At 39.9% G+C, this 27,610-nt stretch overlaps 1 protein-coding gene and 1 long non-coding RNA gene across 3 annotated transcripts in view; both read right to left on the minus strand.

Moving 5' to 3' along the window:
* clybl (citrate lyase beta like) overlaps positions 1 to 27,610 on the minus strand; it is an 83,561-nt gene that overhangs the window by 12,023 nt on the left and 43,928 nt on the right. Inside the window, exon 3 of one of the 2 annotated variants that reach the window (XM_008433432.2) lies at positions 7,402 to 7,590. The exons of the other annotated variant lie outside the window; for it this stretch is intronic. Within the exon in view, the coding sequence (XP_008431654.1) occupies positions 7,402 to 7,590 (189 nt within the window). The remainder of the gene's footprint in view (positions 1 to 7,401; positions 7,591 to 27,610) is intronic. 2 annotated transcript variants of the gene reach the window in all.
* On the minus strand, positions 19,885 to 27,441 carry LOC108166032 (uncharacterized). The gene is made up of 2 exons (XR_014085196.1): positions 27,152 to 27,441; positions 19,885 to 27,074 (listed from the first exon to the last, which is right to left on the minus strand). It is a non-coding gene; the product is annotated as an uncharacterized LOC108166032 (long non-coding RNA).

Consider the following 27,610-nt stretch of genomic DNA (forward strand, 5'->3'; position numbering starts at 1 on the left):
TGAAAACAACGTAATAATTTTCTTTCAATTGCACGCCTTTGCAATGTGAAAAACTCTGTCACTTTAAATTTGGATGTGTTGTTCTGCGGTAACAACCGCAAAGGATTACAACAATTTTCAAAAACAGCGGAGCGGGATGGGGGGTGGGGGGGAAATGTCTTCATACGTTAAAATTCCTCGTTTGACGGAAATCCCGACACCTTTATTACCTGCGCCTTGGCAGTTTCAGTCCTTATTCAGAAACACATCTGTGGAGGCTCACGTGGCGCAGGGAGCAAGCACAGGAGAGCAGCAACAAAAGCGAAGAAATAAAATATTTTACATCAACACCAGGGTTCCCCCCTTCGTCTGAAGTGTTCTGCTCTACCTTCTTTCAGAGGTTCTCCTCCACTACAGCTTGTGCTCCCCTGAGAGAGCATGCAGACATGTAAATGCACCCACGCACACACATACACATACAGAGAAGAAACGAAAGTGCAGGAAAAGGAAGAAGAAACAAGATTCGGGACGTCTTTGAGCGTGTTTTTACCACCGCATTATTCTGTTTTCCGCGTGCCTCCTTCGTTGCGGGTAACAGGGGAGAGCGCAGCAACAATCGGGGAGTGATGTGACACTTTGCCGAGGCCTTTATGCTGCACGACTCCTGCTAATATGCAAGCTCACCTAAAGTAGGGTTTTAAAACCAGAGTTTAATTCTTTGAAGACCAAAGCATTCCGATTTTTTCCAACAGACCAGTTCACAGCTAGCCCTGGACTGCCAGTGGGGTTGCCCAAATTCCTAAATCTATCATCTGGAAACACACAAAAGCCCCCTCCGTCAGATATTTCCTTTCAAAGCCAGACAAAAAGGAAAAAAAAAAAAAAACAGAAAGAAGAGAGAGAGCAAAAGCTCAGAGAAGAAATGTCTACCTCCGAGTTTCCCCTTCCTCTCCGTCTGCTCCTTCTTTAAGACATCAGAAATAAAAAATAAATAAATGTATAAACATTACAAATAACCCCAGGTACATCATGACTATTTGTCCGAATGAGGAGCACAATAGCCCTCACACTCACCACTCTTGTTCTGAAAACTGAAAGAGTGGACCTCCATTGAAGAGGTTCGGAAAAAAAAAAAAAAAAGAATTGAGGCAATTTTAATCATCTCTCCATTCAATCTCGGTTGGATAAATCATATCGGGGAGATTTGCATAAATACAAACCATCAAAGACTTTTCATCTTCAAAGAGGTTTTCAAGACCCAATAGGCTTTGTACTGTAATCATCTGAGGTCACAACCCTGTGGGAGCAAGGCTGCTATGGCAACATAAAAACTAACGCTGGGGGTTTTAGCATAATATGCCCCCCTCCCTCGCCAACACAGGAAGGGTTTTTTTGGGGAGGTTGGGCTGGGAGTGGGGGTTGAGGGGGGAGGGGGGGGGTCTGAGACGGAGTGTGAAAAGAGGGTGTAGATAAACCCATTTCTGTGACAGAGGAGACCCAGACTGATGTGGCCTCGTGGTCGGGGAATCCAGCAGACGTCGCCGCTGGCCGGGTGAGCGGTTTGGATCCTACTGAGGGAGCCAGGTGATGGCTCCACTGGACAAAAAGAAGAAGAAAAAAAAAAGAACACTTCCATGATTACATGTTTCTGTCCTTCCTCAAAACTCTCCTCTTCAGCTATTATACACCTTAAGGGTCCGATTTACTAGCATAAGAGGCGCTATAGTGGCTGTTGTTACTCTGACACTCACAGCAACCATTAACTGTCGATGGCAATCAAAACTAAGACCCTTACGGTGCTATTCAGGGCAGAATTGAAAAAAAATAAAATAAATAAAAGAATTGTTACAAGGGAAGAAATAACACCTCTTCTTGCCTTTGAGAGTCACGATGCAAACAAGTCCTCTGACAATTTTCGACTCGCAATCATGAAAAGAGAAGGAGGGAGAGACGGGCGCGAGAAAGGAGGCTATAGTGGGACAAGTTTCAATTAATTTTCTTCAAAAGGGGGCCAGATTAAATGTTTCCGGCCTGCTGAAGTGTTCATTTCACAGAGGGGAAGCGGAGAGAAGGGGATGAGGGGAGGGGACGGGAGGAGGAGTAGAAGGAGGAGGAGGAGCGGGACAGGGCGCGATTCTTTTGGTCCCCGGTGCACACCAAATAGTGTGGTGGGCAAAGAATGCGCACGGCTCCGAATCTGTGTGAGAATTGTCCTCGAACAAAAGAGTGCGTGTGTGGAGGGGGGTTTACGCCTGTTACAGCCCAATAAGGCCTGTCAGTCACACAAGGGGCTGGAGGAGAGCAGAAAGGCCGGGCAAAAGAGTTCGGCACAAAGAGAAACAAGCAAGTCCATCTTTTAGCGACAAATCAGGCTGAAGGTTCCTGTGCCAATATCAATAAAAAAAAATAAAAAAAAGGGTGAAAAATAAACAAGTGACGGATTTACTGCCCGGCCTAACAAGAGCGGAGAGAATCAGACACATGCTTACAACGCAAACACACACACACACACACACACACACACACACACACACACACACACACACACACACACACACACACACACACACACACACACACACACACACAGAGGGAAAAGTCTGGGTAAGGGCACAGACGGAAAGAGCTGTGAGGGACCGAGGTGACATCGGATGAACATGCATGACAGAGTCGAAGCCCAATGCAGAACTTGTCTTCCGTCTCTGGAGCATGCGTGCGCCTGCTGGTGCAGAAACGCACAAATAAATCACGACAGAAGCGCGGTAAGCTTAATGGCCAGCGTGTAGGTGGACTTGAATAAACATACAATCAAGCACATTAGTGTCACGAAAGGGGGAAAATAGCAGGCAGTTATCTGCGTCATACAGCTTTTAATTAGCCAACAGATTTTCTTTTTTTGGGTTTTTTTTAAAATCTTGCAATAATAACAATAATAATTTTAAAAGGAAAAATGCATGACAAAAGTGTCTTTTGAAGAGAATAAAAGTAGTGCAGGATGAAAAGCTGGAGCAGTGAATAAGCGAACACCTGTCAGCAATTATGCTGGGAAGAAAGAAAGGGCAGCAGGAAATAGACGTGTTCTAATTAAAACCACTAGTTAAAAACTTCCTGCGCCTGCCACTAGACCATGTATGCGTACATATTAGTGTGTGTGTGTGTGTGTGTGTGTGTGTGTGTGTGTGCGCGCGTGCGGGGACGTTCGTGTGTTTGCGAAGGTTTCCGACCAGACCAGACCAGACACATGCCTTTCACAACAGATTTAACTGAAGCCTTTAAAAGGCCTATATTAGCCACTTAAAAAAAAAAAAAGTATTACATTTGCTTGTAATAAAATCAAAAGCTCAAGTATTCAGAAGTTTGAAGCATATGTATTATCTTTGAACTATTGCCATGCAAACAGTGAAAAAAAGAAAAGGAAAAAACCTGACATTTGTAGTTTTTATTTTGTGGTAAGTGAAGCATATGGAGCTGATCAAAAAGGTCTAAATTAATGATGTCCCTCTCTCCTGACCTTTGAGAGGTTGACATCCGTACAGCAGCCTTTTACGAAAACCCACAGGCACGGTCGATGACAAACAAACGCCTCTTAACTGCATGTATTTATGTTATTTCCAAAAAACATGATTATTAAAAACCCCTTTAAAGGCGTCAGACAAGTTCTTGGATAAGTGTATTCTTGTATATGCAATTGAACCACAATATTTGATACTTACACAAAATATTTGGAAAAATCCCAGCCTTCAATTTGCGTTACATTCATTTTGTATGAATATATAGATATATGTCTTGTTTGAATATGATTTATTTGAGCAAAATTATCTGAGTCACAAATAGTAGCACCACCAAATGTTTCTATAAAGCAAATGCATCTAAGACATGTTTTCCATTTACACTTAATTTTCTTATGCTGACTCTAGTGTCTGCATAATAATCCATGACTTCCTGTTTTCATTGGGTAAATATATGACATGCTGTGTTCTTGTCACTCTTCAAAATGGAAAAAACAAGAGAACATGTCAAATACGGAGTACGAACAGATGTTTTTTTTTCTTTTCTGCATAACTAACATAAACATATAAATAAAATGATTTGGGCAGTAACAGTGATAAGCTCAAACTGATGATGCTTTCTAACCCGAAACATCTTAGTGTGGATGTGATTGTTACTTTCGCAGTTTGAAACATTTTGTCAGTTTCATGCGAGCATCAGTAAAAGCTCTGCTTGCGTTTCAAAACAAAACGGAAATGCTATTTCACTGTAGATCTGAACTATTAATGCAGCTGCTGTACATCCCTATTCTTGATAATGGATAAGTGCAATTTTTAGAACAGCATTTGTTTTTGTGATGCTCCTACGGTGTAAAGTTATAAATTTATAGAAAAAAAAAGACTGTGAGGAGGATAGAAAGGTTAAACAATCTCCAAAGTGACCCTGAGAACTGTTATGGAGGGGAGGGGTCACAAAGTCTCCATAGCAACCACTCTTTTTAGGGAATCACATCTTTACCAGAGTTGCCAATAACTGGGAATGTGCCCCCATGATGTAACAATTTACACCACAGCCATGTTTCATGATATCCAACACATGTTTGTGTGTTAAACAGCATATAAAGCACTTGGCTACTCATGGAAGTGGAGTGCCACTGGGCCCTTAACAAATTTAACCCCACACTCTTGTTTTCATCAGTATAAAGCAGTGTTTTTCAACCACTGTTCCGCAGCACACTAGTGTGCCGTGAGTGATCGTCAGGTGTGCCGTGGAAATTATTCAATTTCACTATGGTACCGTATTTTCCGGACTAAAAGCTGCTACTATTTTCCTTAACTTTGAACCATGCGGATTGTAGCCCGCTGTGGCTTTTCTGTGTATTTTTCTTCAACCACCAGGGGGCTGTCTAGCAGGAAGTGAATCATTAGAAGTCAAAATTGTAAATCAAAGAAGAACGTGCTAATTTTCATTTAGAACAAGCACATGCTAGCAGCAGGCACGACGGAGAAAGGTTTTCAAACTCATATCATGCAGCTTTTAAGTTGAGGGTTGTCGATCTGGCACTACAGGAGGGAAACAGAGCCGCTACACTTATAAGCTCGGTGTGAACGAAACCATGGTTTGGCTTTGGAGACGGAGTGCTGCGTCCAGCAGATTTATTAGGACGAGGCATTCTGCTGGGTCCTAATGGAAAACCGAGAGCAGCTTCCAGTTTTTATTTTATTTTATTTTATTAATTGAAGATGCTATTATGGTGCGCTCTATAGTCCGAAAAATACGGTAATTGGTTTTAAAAGGTGTTTTGAAAATGAATTGTCTGCAAATAATGCCATCTTCGAGTATCTGCTGTAGTAGTAGCAGCGGCGTAATCATGTAATGCTCTTACCACTAGATGGCAGTAGGTACGGAGCATTTTAGATTAAAACGAGAATTAGTGATGCACGAATGTTACAGGTAGCGGTGAGAGCACTGAATCTAGAAAGACTGACGACAGTGATAGAAAAGACAGTGAAGCTCAGCAGTAGTTGGAAAGAACATGAGTCCATTTCCCACAACATATCTGTGTGAAGTGAGCTTCTCAAGTCTGGCTACTATAAAAACTAAAAACGGAGAGAGCCTGAGAGCTGTTGAGGAAGAGCTTTGTCTTTCTTCAATTTCTGCCAGGAAATCAGCTGTTTTCATCCAAACATGCACAGGTTTCACACCAGGTGGGTAAAATATACAGATATTGACATTTTGTACATGCAACTCTTCATATTGTAACAGTGAATATGAAGTGAAATGTTTCCTAAATATTATTGCTTCTTTCAAAATAAGAATTATTTTCTGTATTCCGGCTATAAGATGCTTGTGGATTAGTTTGTAAAACACTTTGAAGTTTTCTACAACTTCTTTAAATTTAACACCACAGTGTTGTGGCACTGTTCAGGGGTATTTTTGAAGTGGATATGTTAAGTGCAATTTGAAATAAGAAATGTAAAATGTGATAAAAATACATTTTTGTGTTTATTTGATTCCTATTCAAGAGACTTTGATAAGAATGACTATATATAGACTATATATTAGACTATATACCCTACAGAGTATCTTTATTTTAGTTGGTGGTGTGCCTCAGGATTTTTTCAATTAAAACAGTGTACCTTGACTCAAAAATGGTTGAAAAACACTGGTATAAAGAACTTCAATTACAGTACCGTATTTTCCGCACTATAAGGCGCACTTAAAAACCTTCAATTTCCTCAAAAGCTGACAGTGCGCCTTATAATCCGGTGTGCCTTATATATGGACCAATATTGAGCCACAACAGGTCTAGCAACTACGGTAAGCAGCCGCAGACTTCATTTTCCCCCAAAGAAGAAGAAGTGCGCGGTGCATGCTGGGATAGTTGTCAGAACGCTGGTTTGTTAATAAAGTTTGATAATACATTTAAAGCCAGGGGGGGCGGAGGGGCGGGGGAAGAGAGACAGAGACTGCGGCGGCAGCGTGTTGGTTGGTCTGTGTTACCCAGAAAGCAGTTGGGCACAATATCGCAACACCAACACCGTGAGTGAAACAATGACTGGGGCAGCCTACTATATAAAGTACTCGGGACCATTTCTTTACAAATGTGGATGTGTAATAATAGGGTACAGAACAAATTGGCAACCCAAACTGAAGCTCTATGCTATGCGCCTTATAATGCGGTGCGCCTAATATATGAAAAAAGTTTTAAAATAGGCCATTCATTGAAGGTGCGCCTTATAATCCGGTGCGCCTTATAGTGCGGAAAATACGGTATATTAAACTAAGACAGAAAAAAACTAGAGAAGCATTAATAACCTGGCTTGTAACCAGATTCAGATCATTTCCTTGCCTGATCAGCGGGTTCGAAGAGCCAAAATGCAACATTCTCTGAGAAGTAAATTGTACCTTATAAGTGGTTGAGATTAAAATAATTTTTAGTGTAGATGCAGCTCTCGAGTGAAGGAGCCTGAAAGTTAGCTACTTTCGTAACAGTAAGGTATTTAAGATGAAGCACAAAAGCTGTTTGAAGAGTTTGTTGAAACATATCTACAGTTCTACCAGGCGGCGAGAGACAACAGGAAGGATAAATGGAGTACAGCAAAGTTCTGTTTAATCCCTATTAGCTCTAAACTTCAGCTCGTCCCGAAACACCCATTTGTAAACGTTGGAAACCTCAGAGTGGAGATCAACATTCTCTACGAAATGCATACGAAGGCTGTAATATTTACAGTATTTACAATGTAGCTACTACCCAAAATATACTTCTAACTTAAACACAAAACCAATGAAACACCAAATACCAATGAAAGTCCTGCTTTAAGTGTTTAAAGTATTTTTAGTTTATCTGATGGCGAAAATATAAAAAAATATATAATATTATTGAACACTGGAAAAGTAAATAGATTTTGGACAGCTGGCTCTGTAGCTCACCCATTTGACTTCTTGGATGTCCTCCACTTTGGGCAGCATGATGGCTGGAGGAAGAATCTCTGCTTGAAGAACCACTTGCAGGTCAGCCTCAGCGAGGCCACTGGAAACCGAATTTACCCTCACACACTTCTCAGTCCGGCCCAAGTCCAGCTCTCCCAACATCTGAGCGATGGTCTCTCTGGCTTCAGCCTACCAAACAGAGACATACAAGACACACACACAAACACTTGTTTGTCTCGCTGTCTTTGCAGAGACTTTCCATTGACTTCCATTCATTTCTACAGCCGAACTCCAACCACAACTCAATGGGGTATATGCCACGAGAGGTGGCTGCAAGATCTGTACCATGAAAAAGACGCAAAACTTAAAACATCTGCGAGCTACTGGTACAACAATCGAGTTTTTTGGTGTGCCGTTGTGTCCAGTAATTAGCCAGTACCATCCAGTGCTTAGTTTTTTCATTTTCCTGCTGATATCAAGGCGAAAGCGGAATGCAGCCAAAACGTAGCCACTACAGTTAACACACGGTTTGTAGCTGCCTGCTATTTCAAAGCTTGAGGATATTGAAGATCCAGCGTCAGAAACGGGAAGACGGATGTTAAAAGGGAGCTGTATGCGCTTCATTCAGCCTATTTGTTGTAGGACAATAATGCGGAAAGAAATCCACTGCAACGGGAACTGAGAACAGAGGCAGCGATTCAGCACAAGGTAAGTCGTGTGTGTTGATGTATGGGTTTGTGTTATACGGAGTATGAAATTATTTTTAGGCAACTCCTTAGCTTTTGTTTATGTGACAATTATATAAAATACATTTAGCATGCAGTCGGAGCGCCGAGTCCCTCCGATACTGAGCACGGTAATTTAAGAACAACCGAGGGCAGCAACGCTTCAGCCCGATCCAAACCACACAAGGAGTCGGTCAGATTAAGGTCCAAAACCTTCGCTTTACAGCCGTTTAAGTGTCACCGATCCACATAAAAAACCCACTGAACAAATGGTACAAATTACGTATTTCCCGAATCCCAAAAATATGACATCTACCTTTGCTGTTTCAAAATTATAATCCACGTTAAAGTGAATTTTTCCACCTGGCTGCTATAATCTGTTCTTGCGTTACACAATGTAATTTCTCTTTTTTCCCCTCTGAGATTCTGCTTAGAAAATGAGGTTATGAAGTTCTAACAGAAGCAGTTCTAACCCTGATCCACAAGTATTTGCATGTGGATCAGGAATTCAAGTGAGATGTTAAAATGCAACACTTTTAGGTAATACCAGCAAAGAAATGTGAATATTAAGTAATATGTAGTCATAATTTAACATACTGAATAAGGTTTGATGATATGACTTCCAAGATTTTTTTTCATAGCAGATTTGATTTTAATCGATTTCTCCTGCCCTCAATTTCTGTAATAAAATCACAGAAAATACTTTCAAAAAATGCCTTTATTTCAATCATCTGTTCTGTGAGTTGTATAAGGGAGCATTATGGCCAGGCTACAAGAATTTTTAATTGCAAGAATGCAGTCATCGTTACAGCAGAATAAAGATGCAATTTTATAATAATGTCTTAACATTACAAGATGTTTTAATGAGAAATAAAGATTCAGATTGATCTGATGTAACCAGCTCAGTCCATGTGGTTCTGACATTTTGTCAGTAATCAAGAGAATGTACATTTCCACCTCAACTGACCAGGTAAGCATTAACGTAAAAATAAAAATAAAAAAATAGAGCAAATAGTGTATACAAAATGGAAAAAGAGCAACTGATAGAAATACTTTATATATAAAGAAAAGCAAAAAAGTTAATAGCAGGAGAAAAGTTGTTGGCAACATTATCTCAGCCGATCCCTCCCTCCAGGAAGCCATCAAACAGAACTCCTGTCCAACTCCAACTATAATAAAGATTTAAAAAAAAGAAAACGGAAAGTTAAAATAATAAATAATGCCAATTTAATAATTCAGATCTAATGCGTTCTGGGATCTATTATTGACATTTTACAAATTTCACAAAGCAATTAGAAGGTTTCACAAATGTTTTATTTATTCTGCTGTTAGTATTCTAGGTAGGTTTGAAATGTCTAGGTGTTGTTTTTAAAGTACAACACATTAAAAAAACTCAAGATAGTGAAAAATTTACTGTAATCGCCCTTTAGTTATTTTCCGAATTAGATGCTACATTCGGAAGCTAACTTCAGCTTCGACTGATAGCTTGGGCACAATATAGATAGATCTATGTTTATATACATATATATCTATTTCTATCTATAAAGCATAGATATGTAGATTGCACACTGCACAGATAATCAAAACACTTAACGTTTACATAGCACCTTTGTAAGCTTGTCCCTGTTAGCTACGTCAGACATATGAGGCATTATGGAGAATACAAACGATTTATTAACTTACCTTCGAAGTTATTGTGATGTTTTGACACATCCAGCTTAAATCCTTTGTTGTTGTTGGAGCGTTTCAGGACGTCTGAATAATTACATAGGCATCATTAATAGTCCTGCAGCGACTGAGGAGCCTCTGTTAACATACTGTTGCCAGGCACGTGCAGAGGGGGGGTCTGGGGGTGCTTGAGCACCTGCCCTTTTTTCTCCTTGCCCCCAAGTGCCCTTTTGGTCAATTTATATATTTATTTTTATTTATTTATTTATTTTATTTTATTTTTTGGTATTATTTCCTAAGCCCTCTTCTGACACATAAAAACATGTGCTAAAATTATTTGCTTTTTTGTTTCTTTTTTGTATAACATAATAAGCCGGTCACCTTGTTACCTTTGACCTTTTGCCTGTGACGCATGACGCAATTGCCTCTCGCGCAGTGCGATAAGGCGGCTAACTGCGGAGCTCAAAGTAGCGAACGTTCCAGATTACAGAACAGTTTTTGGTGAATTAACTGTTCACCAAAACGTTTTTGGTGAATAAAGTGGAGTAGACTTTCTACTTGTCAGATGACGGAAAACGTTGAAGTATCGTTTCTGCTTCAGCTCGGAGTCGCGGTTTAAGCAGAGAGGTAATGAAATACAACAGACACTGACAGGCCTCTGCGTCTGCCTTTCGCTGAAGAACTACTGAGCGGGAGGAGACAGCCAGGTGAGGAGAAACTGTTCTTATCTATTGATTCAGTATTTTTATCATACAGACATTAGGCTGTTGTTGATGTGCTATTAGCTAGCTGCTAGCTAACGACTTTTTTAACGAGTTTTTAACTAGCAAAGCAAGATAACTAAAAGCTTCTTTCCTGTATCGTTAATGATATCAGTCATTCTTCAGTATCGCTTATGCAATAAGGGCACATCGCCCGTCCAAAACTGATCATCTCCATAATGGATATATGTCCGATCTTCTAATTTCCTTTGCTGCATGATGTACATTTCATTTATTCTAGCGTTAGGTAAATATATCTTGAAGGAGAATAACACTTAAATAATAGTCCAACAAGGATATTTATTTAGAATTAAAAATAACTCACCCTGAATTACCATGAGAGATATAATGAATCGAAGTGAATAAAAGTGTGTAATTAATGAAGGGGGAAAAAACTCAACCTAGACTAAGTTTAGGCTCTGGTTTGCAGAGTGTGAAGTTAAATTTGTTTCCCAATTATTCAATGGAAAAAAAAACTAACCTCAGTTAAGTAAAATAAAATTGTAATCAAAACTTTTGGAATTGTAATGATTCCTTTAAAAGAAAAAGTTTTGTTTAAAAGACTTTTTTAAAATTAAATAACTAATTTTTACCAAACATAAACATTTATTTGCACACATAAGAAATCTTTTGTCCTTGCTCTAACTGGTTGTTTTTCAGTTACTGGATGTTCTTGAGTAACTGGCTGTTCTATAAAATGTCCCCACAAGGAGCAATGGTCCCCATGACCCCACATTGTGCATGCGTGGGTTCTCTCCGGGTACTCCGGCTTCCTCCCACAGTTCAAAAAAGTTAAGTGGTCTCTCTAAATTCTCTCTAGATGTGTGTGTGCATGGTTGTTGTCTCTGGGCTGCCCTGCGACAGACTGGCGACCTGTCCAGGGTGACCCCCGCCTCTTACCCGAAACGTTCGTTGGAGATGGGCACCAGCAACTTTCCTGACTCCAATGAGGGACAAGGGCGTTAGAAAATGGATGGATGGATATTTTATGTAAAACTTTTATGGAGTCAAAAACACATCATAATTTGGGTTTTCCAAAAGGATTATGGTTCAAAACAAGTGGATGGATGAAAACATAAATGCTTCACTGGACTCAAAATCTGGTGAAGCATTTTGAGTCGGGTGATCTCAGTTCTAGGTCCTGTGGGAAAAATGGGATTAGCAGATGACTGAAGAGCAAACTAAGAAGCAATATAAAATGTGAAACTTTTTATATCTCTGTAAAGCTGTGTCTACCAGCAGTACACGGTCAAAGAAGTTGATTATGTTTGTTCGATTGATTGCTTTACGTTCACTAGTAGTTGTAGTTGCATTCAAGTTGATGCTATGTGACACAACATGATTTATTTTATTTTTTTACCCAAAATGTTATTTGTGTGTAAGTAATTCTGTTTCTGCACTAATTCACGTTGTAAATAATCATAATCATAAAGTGTTTACACAGTTCAACTTACTGTAGACAACTCCAGATACAGGTCAAGCAATATGGGAAAAAGTGCCAGAAAGATTGGTCACAAATGCTTTTCAGCTTTACTGTAGTCTAGAAGACTCAGCGATAAGAAAAAAACAACCAAGATTTAAAATAGGAATGTCTAATCTGAAAGTCTTGTTTCACTGTCTGTAATCAGTGCTGGGCATCAAGCAGAAACACCCGACTGGACCCGACAGAACATTCAAATTTATTGTACAAATAAAACTGATAAATTGAGAAAAAGACAATAAAAGCTGCATTCCATAGTCAAATTAAACTCAAATAATCAGCAGATAATGACAGATACAAATAGGACGTAATCTGGGATTTAGGGAAGTCCCACAAAGTCTCCGTTTCATTATTATTTATGTTTCTGTATTTTATATCTCTCCAACATACACACACGCACACACACACACACGTTTGCATGGCTATCTTTGTTGGGACTTTCCATTGAATTCCATTCATTTACACAACCTAAACCTTATCTTTACCCTAATCCTAACCAAAACTCAATTAACATCTTGGTCCTAAAATCTGACCCCTGACCCAAAAACAGCGTTTCCCCTTGTGGGGACAAGGTTTTGGTCCCCACGACGTAGTATGTGTCAGGAAAATGGTTCCCACAAGGTATTATAAACACGCGCGCGCACGCACGCACGCACGCACGCACACACACATCAATTACTATTATTTTAGGAACCTGTTAACTCTATTGCAGGTTGAAATTAACGCAAAACGCGCTCAATCATTTTAACTGTGTGAAGTTATTACCTTCACTGCGGACAAAATTAGGTTATTTTAATGATGGCTTGCGTATTTCAGCAGCCACTTGACATTCAAAACAATAATCATTTATATTCATCAAATTATAATTGAAAAACACGACAGGAATGCAATCAAAGTCAAATGTTCTTAATAGAGACGTAGCTGTTTAAATTACGTTGAGCACAAGCACAAAAATAATAATAAATGAGTGATCAAAGAGTTTATACATCAATTTGGCGAAAGTAACACATGATAAAGCTTGTAAGAACCCCCACTGTGAAAAAGAAAAAGTTTTTCTTTCCTTCTTGTCACATCTATACAGTCTTAAGAGTGGGTGGCATGAGAAAATAAGCAGTCAGTTGATTGGCTGAACATTTCCATTTATGAATCAAAAGAGTTATTATTCTGGAAAGAGTGGCTAAATTACATTTTGTACTATACTGATTTTAAAAAAAACTATAAATGTCATAGAAACATTCTGTGCAATAATTGCCTATAATATATCTGACTGTGTGAATAAATCTTATGACACTACAGCAAACATAGCATAATAATAAATAAAGTAATGAAGTTCTGCAATAAACGACTTAGTTTACACTTTGCAATGTTCACGTCTAAATGTAAAATACATGCAGATCAAATGAGTCATGCATCTACAACACAGCAACATCCAACATTCAGTCTTGCTGTACCAAAATGAAGATTTTTGCATCAGTTGTCAAGACAACATTTAAACATATGCAAAATAACCAATTGTATATTTCTAATATATTGAAGCTGTTTTCAACATAAACTTCAGATCCTTTAGTCTCATAGTAGCTCTTAACCCTGACAGGAAATACAGTAGTATTCTCTTGTCCATAAAAACAGATGTGTTTTGAAAAGAATAGATCTGAAAATATCTCTCAAATGTACAGAAAATAAGATTCTGCTGAGAAGTTCACAAACACTGACCATCAGCATGAACCCCAAAGTACCTGCGTCACCGTCCACAATGAGCTGTGGTTCTCCATCTCCAAGTTACAGAGAGAGTGCCGACCGAGAAAGAAGCACCTGCTCCAAATTCAGCAATCGAACTGTCAAGCTCCAATTGTATACGCAGCTGCCAATATGGACAAACTAAATCCCATCTGGAGAACAGTTTTATGCTCAGATGAAGCAAATCACTTTAAGGTATGAGCTAAATACCATTTTGAAATATTAATGATTTGTAAAAAGCAGTGAGGAGGGTAGAAGTCAACGAGACACTGCTGCATACTGCACAAGGTGGAGAGACTAATACAATATATTTTAACTTAAAAGGTATTTTGAGGAAAACTGAACACAGTCGAGGGTTGCAATCAGACAGTTACCACAAACATGCATCTTAAATGGTTCTGGAAGGAATGAAGCTTGTTACCATAAATATTCTAGAGTTCAACCCAATTGAAGATTTTGAATCTTGCTTAGAAGTGTTAAACTTTAGCAGAAGAAAAATTTGTCAAATATAGGAGTAAAAATTTGAGACTGTATGCATAATTATGACCCTGTGTGAATCTTAGAAAACCCATAACACGTTCTAAAATTCTACTTTGAAGGACAAAAAAAGCGTTTCACTGCAGCTGCTGCTGAATTTTGTATTTTAACTTTTTTTCGCCTCATATGTAGCATTAGCTTATAATGACTCAGGGTTGGAGACGTGTGGCGATTGGCCGTTTAACATATTCTTAATGATATGTTAACGGCTGCATTACTCAATTCTAAGACTTTAGCTACTACTTCCATTCACTCTTGATGTGTTTCAAACAATTACTAAATGGGTCATTAAAAGTAAACTGTTCTAAGAACACTTTCTCTCTTGCTCTCGGTGAAGGCGGACACTTTTTTCCTCTGCTCCCTCCCTGCCCATACCTGCCCTGCTTGCTCTGTTTTTGTCCTGTCTTTTTTATATTTTTGGAGCCTTTCTTTGCAAATCACCCAAATCATGGATCTGGTCAACCAGTCTCTCAATGCAAGATAAAATTTTCAACGAGAAGTCTGGGCACAGGAGAGCCCTCTTGTCCTGCGGGAACACACCCGGCGGGATTCACCCTTGATTTATTCATGATAACAGGATTTCTGTTGTTTGGAGCTTGTGGATTCCTAGCTTATCGACAAATTTCTGACAAACTTGGCTGTAGTAGCGAACACTCAGACTGTTGGTGTGGACAGAGACGAGGACTCTAAAACTCATTAACGGGATGGAATCGATCTTGGAAAAGTTGCTAGTTTCGGCTCAGTGGAACGACCAAACTAATTTGGATGATTGGGAACTGAGATGTATCGGAGAGACTTTAGGGAAGATTGAAATTTATAATCTTCCCGACTTAAGACATTCTGTTTATGAATTGGCTTTCCCCATGTGGCCTTGGAAGGGCTGCATATTTCCAATCTTCTTGAAGATATGTAAACACAATGCTCTTCCTTCCTCACCCCCCTGTATCCATGGAGCTGTGGAGCTGAGCGCTCCCAAGCACATTCCTCGATAAACAACACCTTTATCAGACTTTGCCAGGAGGCTGAGCAACGTAGTTCCATGACCCTTTGATGTCAATGTCAATTTATATAGCACTTTAAAACAGGTATAAAACTGCACCAAAGTGCTGTACAAAAACAACAACACAAATAACAAAACAGAGCACAAAACAATACATCAATTAAATGCCAAAGAGTAAAACTGAGTTTTAAGAAGCGATTTAAAATGATCCAGGCTGTGAGCAGATCTAATCTGGAAAGGTAAGTTATTCCATAAAACAGGAGCAGCAACAGAAAAAGCTCGATCTCCTTTCCTCTTAAGTCGAGTCCGAGGAACTGTCAGTAATAACTGATTATTAGATCTTAAAGTTCTGGACACAGACCGGAAATTTAAAAGGTCCTGAAGATAAGGGGGCTAACCCATTTAAAATTTTATAAGTTAACAAAAGAATCTTAAAATCTATTCGATAAAAAACAGGCAGCCAGTGTAAAGATGCCAGAGTTGGTGTTATATGGTCATGCTTCCTGTTTCCTGTGAGAAGCCGTGCTGCTGCGTTCTGGATCAGTTGAAGTCGCTGAATCTGTGATTTATCCATCCCTCTATATAAACAGTTGCATTAATCCAGACGAATTGTTATGAAGGAATGGATGAGTCCTTCAAAGTCCTTAAAACAGAAGATTTAACTTTTGCTAAAAGCCGAAGGTGGTAGAAACTCGATTTAACGACAGAACTAACTTGTTTGTCTAACTTTAAAAAGCTGTCAAAAGTGAAACAAAGACTCCTACCAGACGTTTGATAAGACCGAGCTAAAGAACCAAGAATCTGATCTGGGTTTGTAGTCTGAAGTTTTTGACCAAATAACAGAACTTGGGTTTTGCTCTCATTGAGGTGAAGAAAGTTTTTTTCCATCCATAATTTAACTTCAGCCTTCATGTCACCGCCTTCACTCGTCTTTGTTTTGCACATTGTTTTGTCTGAATGTTGCCATCTGCCCTAATGTGTGCTTTCCTCTTTTTTGTTAGAAACGGTGGAGTACTCAGTATTTAACCCGGAAAAGGATTATTTTAGTTTATTAGTAATATCAGAAATTGTGGAGTACACACTATTTAGATCAATATTATACAGCCCAGAAATGGAATCAGAATTTGAATTAGAATAACTACGAACTTGGAATCCAGAAATACTTAACAAGAACAGTCACTGCTTAGTTTATATTACTTTTAACCCAGAAAAGGATTTAGAACAAACTTAGAATTGTGGAGTACTCACTTTAACCCAGAAAAGGAATTAGGTCAATCACTCTTTAGCTTATTTTATCAGAAACTGTAGAATATTCACTATTTAGAAATGGAATTAGATACTTGGCAGCCGTGAACAGGAGCACTTAGTTTACATACTTTAGAACAACATTAGATTAGTTTTCTTTCCTCTTTTTTCTTTTCTTTGGTTTGTTATTTTGTTTGTATTTCCTTTTAACTTATGTAAAGCACTTTGAATTGCCTTGTTGAAAATGTGCTGTATAAATAAAATTACCTTACCTTACTCAAAAAGAAGAACATGGAGTGCTGATGCACATGTGCATGAGACACATGCTGGTCAGAGCTGGAGCAGAAGTAACAGCTAGTTGAACGCTACTAGAATTTTTGTTCTGGAGGGATTTTGACAGATACATTGGTATAGTAAAATTTTACCCGCACAAGTAAAACATCTGCCTAAATGCTGCTGTAAATCCTTATTAGACAGCTAGTTGGCTAAGTCTCTCAAGCTACTCTTTTGAAACCGTTCACCTGACTTCTTCCTCCTCACTTAATGAATATCCATATAAAATTTCACCTCATGAACTCACCCTGAACTACAGACTTGCCTTTATTAATTTCATCTTGCGCTGGCATTGCGCCATGCAGACTCAAGTTTCACGTAACTCTTCAGCAACTTTCAGCTACATTTTCAAAATATGGACATTTTGAGACAAAAGCCTGAACGCAACTGGGAAGAAAAGTTGCAAAACGGTATACACCTTTAAGGGTTTGTCGATTTTAAATGGAGGCAATAGTTTCAAAATATATACTTATACGTCCCATATTTATGTTTAAATCAAACGCAACACAATAATATCTGAGACTACCCAAAGAAACTGATAACTTGTACATGTGTGGAACAATAGCTCCCTGAGCAATATTTACTTATCATTGACTGTGTGATATGAACCTTGACTGTTTACCCTTTTCCTTATTTGCAATACTTTTATCTGCTTTAGTGCCGTTTTTAAATCCTACTCTTGCATTTATCCATTTACACCAACAACAGTGGTTTCCCAGTTCTGCAAGAACGTTTTAATAATACCCATAAGCGGAGCCTAAAATGCAAATATGTATTAGGAAAAGAGACAAAATACCGGATGCAGTCTCACGTTGTTTTTCTGAGTCAAAACACCATGAGGGTGCAAAAAAATAAAAAATGAAAGGAAGCCTACACACCCAATTTCTATCAGCAACCAAGTGGCACAAGCAGCTTTACTCAAACCAGATGCTGCAGCTGCAGGAATTAAGAGAAAACATTATGGAGTGGAGAGAAAAAGTCCAGCTATGGGAGAGGAAAGAGCTTCTGTGGGAAAAATGTGGTCTGAGTTAAGCAGTTTGAGGAAACAGTGGCTTGAAAGTTGTCAGCTCACATTAGAGACTAAATATACTCTGATATTTTTGCATTATATACATGTCTGCATAAATGCAATACATCATATATATAATTAAATTATTGAGAAACTATTTTCGTCTGTTTATTGTTTTGCATCAGTGCAGAATATCTTAACTGTTTTGATTGGTTGACTGACCATTGAAGTAATGCAAGCATTGGCATCAGAGAAGAAAATACGTGGAGAGAAGCAGCATGGAGGGACTGCAGTTCACAGCCTCTTGTAAAAACTTCAGAGAATGAAAGTAAACTTGACTTCAGTTTTATCTGAGCGTTGGGGAAGCTGTCAGGAGTCGCAGGACTGAACAGTTTATGCTCTGATCTCCTGGAATGCAGAACTATACTTGATATTCTGAACGCTCCTCCAGTATCAATAAAATCTAGTATCAAACTACATATCAAAGATTTAGCCAGACTTAACAGGGGTCACGAGGCGGCTGAACTGCCCCGTGTCGTCTACGCCTCCCTTTTTCCATCGCTGAACTAGACGAGAGGGATCGTCACACCGTATGATGAGTATGCTGTGATCTTTGACTTTTACGCAAGCCCTTCTCTCTCCTTCTTTGTCTGGCTGCCGGCCTCAGGACCTGCAACTGTACAGAGGTAACTTGAAACGGATGGGGCGATTTATGAAGCCCTTAAATCACTAATCATAAACCTGCTACTTGGTGGATGAAATTCTGTCTGTCCCTCCGCTCTTCATGGCAAAAGGGGAGGAAAACCGATCTGTGAGAACTACAGACCGCTCTGTGTGCCCAAAGTCACAGAGATCCTTAGCCAAACAAGATAAACAGAGGACCAGATGAGATCAATAAACAGGGTTTATACTATTCACAGATCAAATGAGACAGTAGTAACGCAAGCTGCCACTTCAAAAAGGGAGCCTCTGTGAATATTTTCTTTCTTGTTTCATGTAAAGTGAGACTCATCATATGGATAGCCTCTTGAACTTCTCTCAATTGCTGAATCTATGATACCAGAAACAGGCAGGTGATGATGCACTATCCTTTCCTTCATCTGCCTTTCCGCCTAAAGAAAGAGATTATTCTGCCAGATACCTTGACCCCGGAGGTATCCTGTACTCCAAGCTTGAATAAAGCCCTTTGAAAGCAAGATATTTTACATTAATGGACAGCCATCCAACAAGTTGCTTCAAAGCTCCCTCCACAATCGCCCGGACTCCCATGGAGAGCTCCACCTCAACGTCAGCTCCGTCTACCCTTTGATTCCCTCCATCATCCCCATCATTACGGGCCGACACACACACACAAGCGAGCGAGCAGACAGCCAGGCGGACGGGGCCGCGGAACGCGTAGACGCACACGAGAAGCTTTTCAAGTGCAGAAGAGCTGACCTTCCAGGAGAGCGAGGGCAGCTTCTTAACACGCAGCCTGAGCCTTGACGCTCAGGTTCCTACGGAGTGCTGTGTATATGTGACACAGCATGGCTGCTGCCTTGTAGACACCACATCAGACCGGAACGTCCAAACTGATGTGTGTACAGTCCACAGCAGGACCGGCTTCCTCTTCAACATCAGATCATGGATGTCTCGCCCTCCTGTCAAGCTGCTTGAAACAAGCGTTGCCTATGGAGAGCCTATGTGTGCAAGTTCACTTAGTTGACACGTTGAATTTAAATCATTTCTCCTTGCAGCCAGAAGTGCAGCATACACTGAATACAAAGTAGATGAGATGAGGTGAGTGATATAGATATTTTAACGAGCTAATAGGGGAACAAACAGCGATTGCATGCCATTAGAATTGTTTCTATCCCACAACAATTCTAGTGCTTGAATCCATGTTTCACACTATGGACACATAACACAGGGGACCTTAAACAAAGGAGTGATTGAGGTTTGCTCAGTTTGTATATAACTCCCTCCAGGCAGAAAACGGACACAAGGCGTTCTTGGGTTGTTACTGGCATTTAATAACTTCGCCGTGAGAACTGTACAAAAGATAAAATACATTTACATAAAGAAAGACAATCCATTTACAAACAAAACTAAAATACAAAACGAGTACCTCATTGGCCGCTTCAACCTGAAAGGGTTAGTAAACTTCGTGTAGCTTCTTGCAACACGAGCCTCGGTGCCTCACCAAATCTCTCCAACAAAGAAAAGAAGAAAAACATGCTGCCCTCTGCAGTGTGTGGTGTGTAACTAAAAATATGTACCTAAATGAAACAACAAATTAACATTGGTTCCGCTCTGGTAACCTTTTCACAACTTATAAACAAAATATTTACATCAACTTAAATCATAAAATTAAACCAAACTGTATAACTGCCACCGATGGCAGCCACACTCCCACCAAATCACAGGTGATTTCCTACTAAACCTGAATACAAAAGAAAAATGCTTGTGGTCCAACATGAGTTATAGAAAGTCACGTGTTCTGAGCTACTCGGCTTCGACAAGAGTAACTGTTTTGTGGATGGGTCTCTCAAGACATACTGGCTTGTTAACTCTTTTTCCTTGGTCATCAAGTGTTGCATCACTCATCAACAATTCGAGTTTCCTAATGACTCCATCTTCACTAGGGTACACTTTAGTGACCTTGGCCAGTTTCCACTCATTTCTGGGTAGACTATTGTCCATCAGAATCACAATATCATCGATCTTGGCATTTCTCTGTGTCTTGTGCCATTTGTTTCTTTGCTGAAGATTCAGCAGGTATTCCCTTTTCCATCTGGTCCAAAATTCATTGGCCAAGTACTGTACCTTGCGCCATCTTTTACGAAGATAAAGATCTTCTTTCACAAACTCACCAGGTGGTGGTAAAATCACTGAAGACTTCATGGTCAGAATGTGATTCGGCGTAAGAGGTTGTGGAGAAGTAGGATCACTTAGCAGGTGAGTTGTTAAGGGCCTACTATTTATGATCGCCATAACTTCATAAAGGTATGTACGTAAAGATGAAATGTCAAGCCTTTTGGATGAATGATCCAAAATGGATGTCAACACACTTCTTACTGTCCTGATCTGCCTTTCCCAGGCTCCACCCATATGGCTAGCAGATGCTGGGTTCATGATAAATTCACAACCTAGTTGTTTTAGGCTTTCTTGGTCCATTTTCTTTACAGATTCCAAGAACTCTCGTCTTGCTCCAACAAAGTTGGTTCCCTGATCTGACCGAAGCTGCCGAACATTTCCACGTATGGCAATCAATGTTCGAAGAGCATTAATAAAAGAGTCAGACGTCATGTCATCAAGTAGCTCTATATGCACAGCACGCGAGCACAGGCATGTGAATAGCAGACCGTAGCGTTTAAGCTCCTTTCTTCCCTCCTTAACGTAAAATGGGCCAAAGCAGTCCATTCCACAATAGGTAAAGGGAGGCGATGCTTCCACTCTTTCACGCGGTAAATCTGCCATTCTTTGTACTTCAGCATTTCTTCTGAACTTCCTGCATTTCACACACTTATAAATGTAAGAAGACACTGTGTGACTGCATCCCAATATCCAGATGCCATTTGATCGGAGCTCGTTCATGGTCATCCCACGTCCTTGGTGATGAATTTTTTGATGGAAATGACCAATGAGCAGCTGTGATATATGGGTTTTGCTTGGCAAGATTGCTGGATGTTTAATGTATGCGTGTAAAGAAGAACGTTCCAGCCGACCTCCTACTCTGAGCACACCCTTTTCATCCAAGAAAGGATTCAGTTTATGCAGCCTGTTTGTGATATTCTTTGTTTCCTCCTTGGATTTTAGATCTTTGATTTCTTCAGAAAACACTTCTCTTTGGACTGTAGCTATGATGAAAATCTCAGTCTCTTTTCTCTCCTCAAGACTGGTGACTTTGTTGGTTCTGGAGAGCAAACCCTTGACCTCTTTGACACATCGCATGAGTCGTGCAATGGCTTTAACCAGTCTTGTCCAGTTTGAGAACCTAGAGAAACGATTGAGCAGAGACTCTTCTGTCGTCAGTGTCTTATGTACAAAGGTTTTTTGTAGTTCTGGATCTTCAGCTTCCAACTCTCCCACCTTAACATCATTAGCAGGAAGTTTGTCATGCCAGAGAAAATCTGGACCAGTGAACCAGTTGGAAGTGATCAGTCCTTTAGCTGTCAGACCTCGCGATGCATGATCCGCGGGGTTGTCTTCAGAAGCCACATATCTCCATTGATCTGGATCGGAACCTTCTTGTATGCGCTGAATGCGATTCGCCACAAATATGTGAAATCGTCTAGCATCGTTGTTAATGTATCCAAGAACAACCTTCGAATCAGTCCAAAAGAATTCTTGGGCTTGGATCTCGAGCTCTCTTTTAAGCAGGTCACTTGTTCGAACAGCAATAACAGCTGCTGACAGCTCAAGTCTGGGTACTGTGGTGACTTTTGTAGGGGTCACCCTGGCCTTGCCAATAACCAGAGAACAGTAGACTTGGTTTGATATACTGACAGCTCTCAAGTAAGAACATTCGCCGTATCCTTTAACACTTGCGTCTGAGAAATGATGCAACTCATATCTTTCGACTTTCTCAAAACCCTTTGGGAGATAACATCTTTGTATTTTGATGTCGGACAGGTTCTTTAGGTCAAACAGCCAAGACTCCCATCGTGGTTTGAGATCCTCAGACAATGGCTCGTCCCATCCAATCTTGTCTCTACACATCTCTTGGAGTATTTGCTTCCCGACCAGAATAAATGGTGCTACAAACCCAAGAGGGTCATAGATGGATGCTACTGTTGATAAAACACCTCTTCTAGAAAGGGGGCGTTCATCCACAATCACTCTGAAATGGAACTGGTCCGAAACAACACACCATTTAATTCCCAAAGCTCTCTCAATGTGTGACTCTCCAAGAGTCATGTCACGATTTCTTACTGAATCTGCACAGTCATCTTCTGGAATGGATACAAGAACATCTTGGTTGTTGGAAATAAACTTGTGAAGTCGCAGCTTGCCAGCACTACAAAGTTGTCTTGCTTCCTTCACCAACTTTATAGCTTCATCTTTGGTTGCAACACTTGTCAGTCCATCATCCACGTAAAAATTTCGTTCAATGAACTGGATGGTTGTTTCACTGTAGTGGCCTTGACCTTGGGCAGCAACGTGCTTCAACCCAAAGTTTGCACATCCTGGCGATGATGCAGCTCCAAATAGATGAACTCTCATGCGGTAGATGGCTGGTTGAGCCTGAAAGTTTCCATCATGCCACCAGAGAAATCTCAAGTAGTCCTGATCCTCTGTTTTAACATGAAATTGATGGAACATGCGCTCAATGTCACACATTATGGCAACTTGTCCCTTACGAAAACGGCAGAGAACACCTATCAGGCTGTTCGTTAATTCTGGCCCAGTGAGCAGGTAGTCATTTAATGACACACCTTCAAACTTTGCAGAGCAGTCAAATACGACCCGTATTTTTCCCGGCTTGTGTGGGTGATAGACTCCGTGATGAGGAATATACCACACAGGACCTTTGTTAGTTTCTTCTTCTGGGACTCTTTCTGCATCTCCATTTGTTATGATTTCCCTCATAAAGATTGTGTAGTCACTTTGGTATTGTTTATCTCTTTCAAATCTCCTTTTCAAGCATCGGAGTCTGTGAACTGCACACACCTTATTATCTGGGAGATTTGGTCGATCTTTCTTGAAAGGAAGTGGCATTTCACAATGACCATCTGCTTTAATTTTGACTCCTTTTTCCATTATAGATAGGAACCGCAAATCCTCCTGAGATAAATTTGCATCTTCAACTCTTCTCTCACTGAAGTCAGACTCAAGCATCCTCAACACATCTGGTGGAGAAATGAACTCTTTAACTTGAGTTCTGCAAATGTATTTCACTTCGTTTGTGAGATTCTTAGATGTCTGAGGTTTCACAGACTTCATGATGATCTTATGGCTGCTTCCAATTGCATCACCATAGTCGACACACGGGCTAACACAACCGACTATGCTCCATCCAAGATCTGTTTTTTGAGCAAATGGTTCGTTATCTTTACCCGGCACCACTTCTCGGGGTAACAAAGCCTGTGGACAGTTGTAACCTATGAGTAGTCCTACATCACACTCTATCAGTGGAGCAATCTCCTCTGCAAGATGCTCTAGATGTGGCCATACTCTCGCAGTTTTTGGAGTCGGAATGTGACTTAGATTAGCAGGAATGAACTCTCTTGAATAGGTTACAGGTAGAGAAATCTTCTTTGATGAATAAAAACCTCTCACCTGCAGTCCAACTAATCTCTGACTTGGGATGATTGTATTTCTGGACGAAAGTGTGGAGAGTTTTAACTGCACAGGTTCTCCTTTCGTGTCCAGAATGTCTGCCTTATCTTGCACGATGAATGTCGTATCGCTTTGGTTATCAAGTAGAGCATAAACAAGAATTTCATTCTCTGGGTTACTTGACGTAGATAACCACACTGGAACAACTGTAGAAGAGTACATGTTGTCCATCCCTTGCACTACTCTGTTTGATGTAGCTTCATTTGAGGGTTCAATATTGTGGTTGTGCTCTGTTTTTTCCTTTGATTTTTTATTTTCAGAGGTTTTTACACTTTCCCCATACTCATCACTGCTTTTCTCTTTTCTATTTACTCTTTCACGATCTTCGTGTAAACACGTTGGATGTTTTCCCTTACATGTTTCACAAAGGCTTCTTCTTTTGCAGTTCTTAGAGTGGTGTCCTGGTTGCAAACATCCAAAACACAATCTTTTCGTTTGGACAAACCTGAGACGTTCCTGAACTGGTTTTTCGTTGAATTTCCAGCATTTCTGAATGCCATGGTTTTGTTTTTCACAAAAGATGCACCCCTTCTGTTCTGGATTCTCTTCAGAGTTGCTCACAAGCACCTTTGCACCAACATTTCGTGTCTTTGTTGTCTTTATTTTTTCACCATCACCAGATTTCAAGGCGTGAAGAGAAGTTACTGGATTGCAAGCTATTTTTGCTTCTTTTGTGATGAACTCCACAAACTGACTGAATGTAGGAAAATCATTACAAGTTTCTTCTATCTCAATCACTTTTCTGTTCCAACTGGCTACCAACCAATCAGGAAGCTTTGTGAGAAGTTTCTGATTTTCATCACAGGTGTTCAATACATCTAGACTTTTAATCTGGGACATGGCAGCCTGGCAGCCCCTGAGAAAGTCTGAAAAATCCCTCAGTTCAACACTGTCTCTGGGTCCTATTTTGGGCCATGATGCAAGCTTATCCTTGAAAGCTTTAGCTATCACAAATGAGCTTCCAAATCTTTCTTCCAGGATAACCCATGCTGAATCATAAGCTGCATCTGTTCCTAACAGGAAATAACTTTCAATGGCTTTTCTTGCTGATCCACCAACGTATTTACGAAGGTAGTAAACTCTTTCGTTTACTGGGATGTTTTTCCTGCCTATTAGTGTTTGAAATGACATCTTCCAGTCCTTGTATCTTAGTGGGTCTCCAGTAAATACAGAAGGTTCAGGTACTGGGAGACGGCTCACATTAATAGACTCTGCTATTGCTTCAGCAAGAACTGTGGCACTGTCTGCTTGGGGTGGATGCTCATAGGAACTTCTTTTAGCTCCTGAAGATCGACGTCGTTCAACTGACCGGTTATGAAGTAACTCTGCAATTTCTTCATCTGAGCTTGCTTCTTGTTCATAAACTTGCAGCCGTGCCTTTGCCGCACTTAACTTCTTAACGGTCTGTAGACGTTCTATTTGTCTGCGTTTTTCTTCCAGTGCTTTCTTTCTTGCTACATTTTCTTCCTCTTGTAATGCCATCCTCTTTCTATCTTCTTCTTCAAGGTTTTCAAGTTCTTGTTGTTCACTTTCTATCTCTTGCAGAACCTTTAAAGCAGCTTGTGTAGCAGCTAGCTCTGCTGCAGCCTCCTGTCTCCTAATAGAGGAAAGGCTCGACTGTCGGGACTTAATGCTTGAACTGCTAGCAGAGATTGAACTTCGAGAATTTTTACCTGTGGCTTTAGAGACTGAAGATAGAAACACAGAACCAGACTCAGGCCAGACAACATCCTCTGTCTGATCATCTTCGTCATCCTGGTTGTGAAGATAACTGGATGCATTTTTCAAGATTATTTCAGATACAGCATCACAGGTGTCTACTCTGCGACGGATCTCACTACATGGGGGAACACATTTGCGCAGTTCTTCATAACTGTGCTTCACATCTGCAGATGCACAAGTTATCTTACTCATCAATTCCTGCACAACCTCAATAGAGGGAGTTCCGTTTATCACCTTTTTAGCTTGCTTTGCAGTCACTTTCCATTTATTGTAAGTATTGGTAAAACGATCCTGCAGTTTTTTTGATTTGTCATCATGCAGTTCTTGAGCCTTTTCAGTAAGCTTTCTAGTCCTGTGGCTTCTTCTTGGCTCTTCTGTTTCAAATGACTGCTGTAGAGCTGCGCCATTACTGTCTTTAAGTAAGTCGCCCTTCTTAGTTTCAGTGTCAGTCATTTGCTCCATTATGCAACTTTTACTTATTACTTGGCTCAAGATAACTTTTAGCTATAGTTTACAGAACTAATGACTTAACAATAACAACTCAAGTAGTTGAAATAATAGCTACAAACGAATGAATAATAAGAATGAATAATAGAAAATATTTTTCACACCACTTCAAACCTTAAGAAAATGCTTGAATAAATATCAGCTTAAATTACATAAACGTGAACTGTTTCGAGAACCAACAACGTACAAAACTGAGCACTTAATTATTCAACACTTTTAGCATCTAAATGACAGGAATATATAAAATGACTTCACCTACAAAAATCTTAGATAAAACCTTTAACTTGGACAAAAAACGTATGCAGAGCACCAGATTACTCCTTAAAAGTACTTAACAAAGTTGATCCACTTCCTAACATTTAACTTGTTTTAAATGTATCACTTGTTGGAACATCAATGTAAACTTTAAAGCGCTTGCTGCTTCGGTTTCTGGTGTAGCACAATCTTATCTGTGTGATGCTAGAGTGCGATGAATCTTCTTTGCTACTCAGTGGCTGGACGGCACAGTTCCTCGTCTCCTCACCTCATGTCGAGCAGACTGAGTTCTCACTATAACTCCCTCCAGGCAGAAAACGGACACAAGGCGTTCTTGGGTTGTTACTGGCATTTAATAACTTCGCCGTGAGAACTGTACAAAAGATAAAATACATTTACATAAAGAAAGACAATCCATTTACAAACAAAACTAAAATACAAAACGAGTACCTCATTGGCCGCTTCAACCTGAAAGGGTTAGTAAACTTCGTGTAGCTTCTTGCAACACGAGCCTCGGTGCCTCACCAAATCTCTCCAACAAAGAAAAGAAGAAAAACATGCTGCCCTCTGCAGTGTGTGGTGTGTAACTAAAAATATGTACCTAAATGAAACAACAAATTAACATTGGTTCCGCTCTGGTAACCTTTTCACAACTTATAAACAAAATATTTACATCAACTTAAATCATAAAATTAAACCAAACTGTATAACTGCCACCGATGGCAGCCACATTGTTAGTTTTTTGTATTGTAACTCTAAGTCAGGTCCTAAGATCACTGTTTTCCACTTTCTTATTTATGCTCCTTTTGCCTAAAATCTTCTGATCAACTCTTCCAGTTTCAAGGTTTGGAGGCCCAGAGAGCTCCGATAATCAGTCAAAACCGAGGTATTTATTTCCCATAACTTCCC

This window comes from Poecilia reticulata, chromosome 2 (genome assembly GCF_904066995.2).
Source record: "Poecilia reticulata chromosome 2, P_reticulata-male-v2, whole genome shotgun sequence".
In the NCBI taxonomy this organism is placed as follows: domain Eukaryota; kingdom Metazoa; phylum Chordata; class Actinopteri; order Cyprinodontiformes; family Poeciliidae; genus Poecilia; species Poecilia reticulata.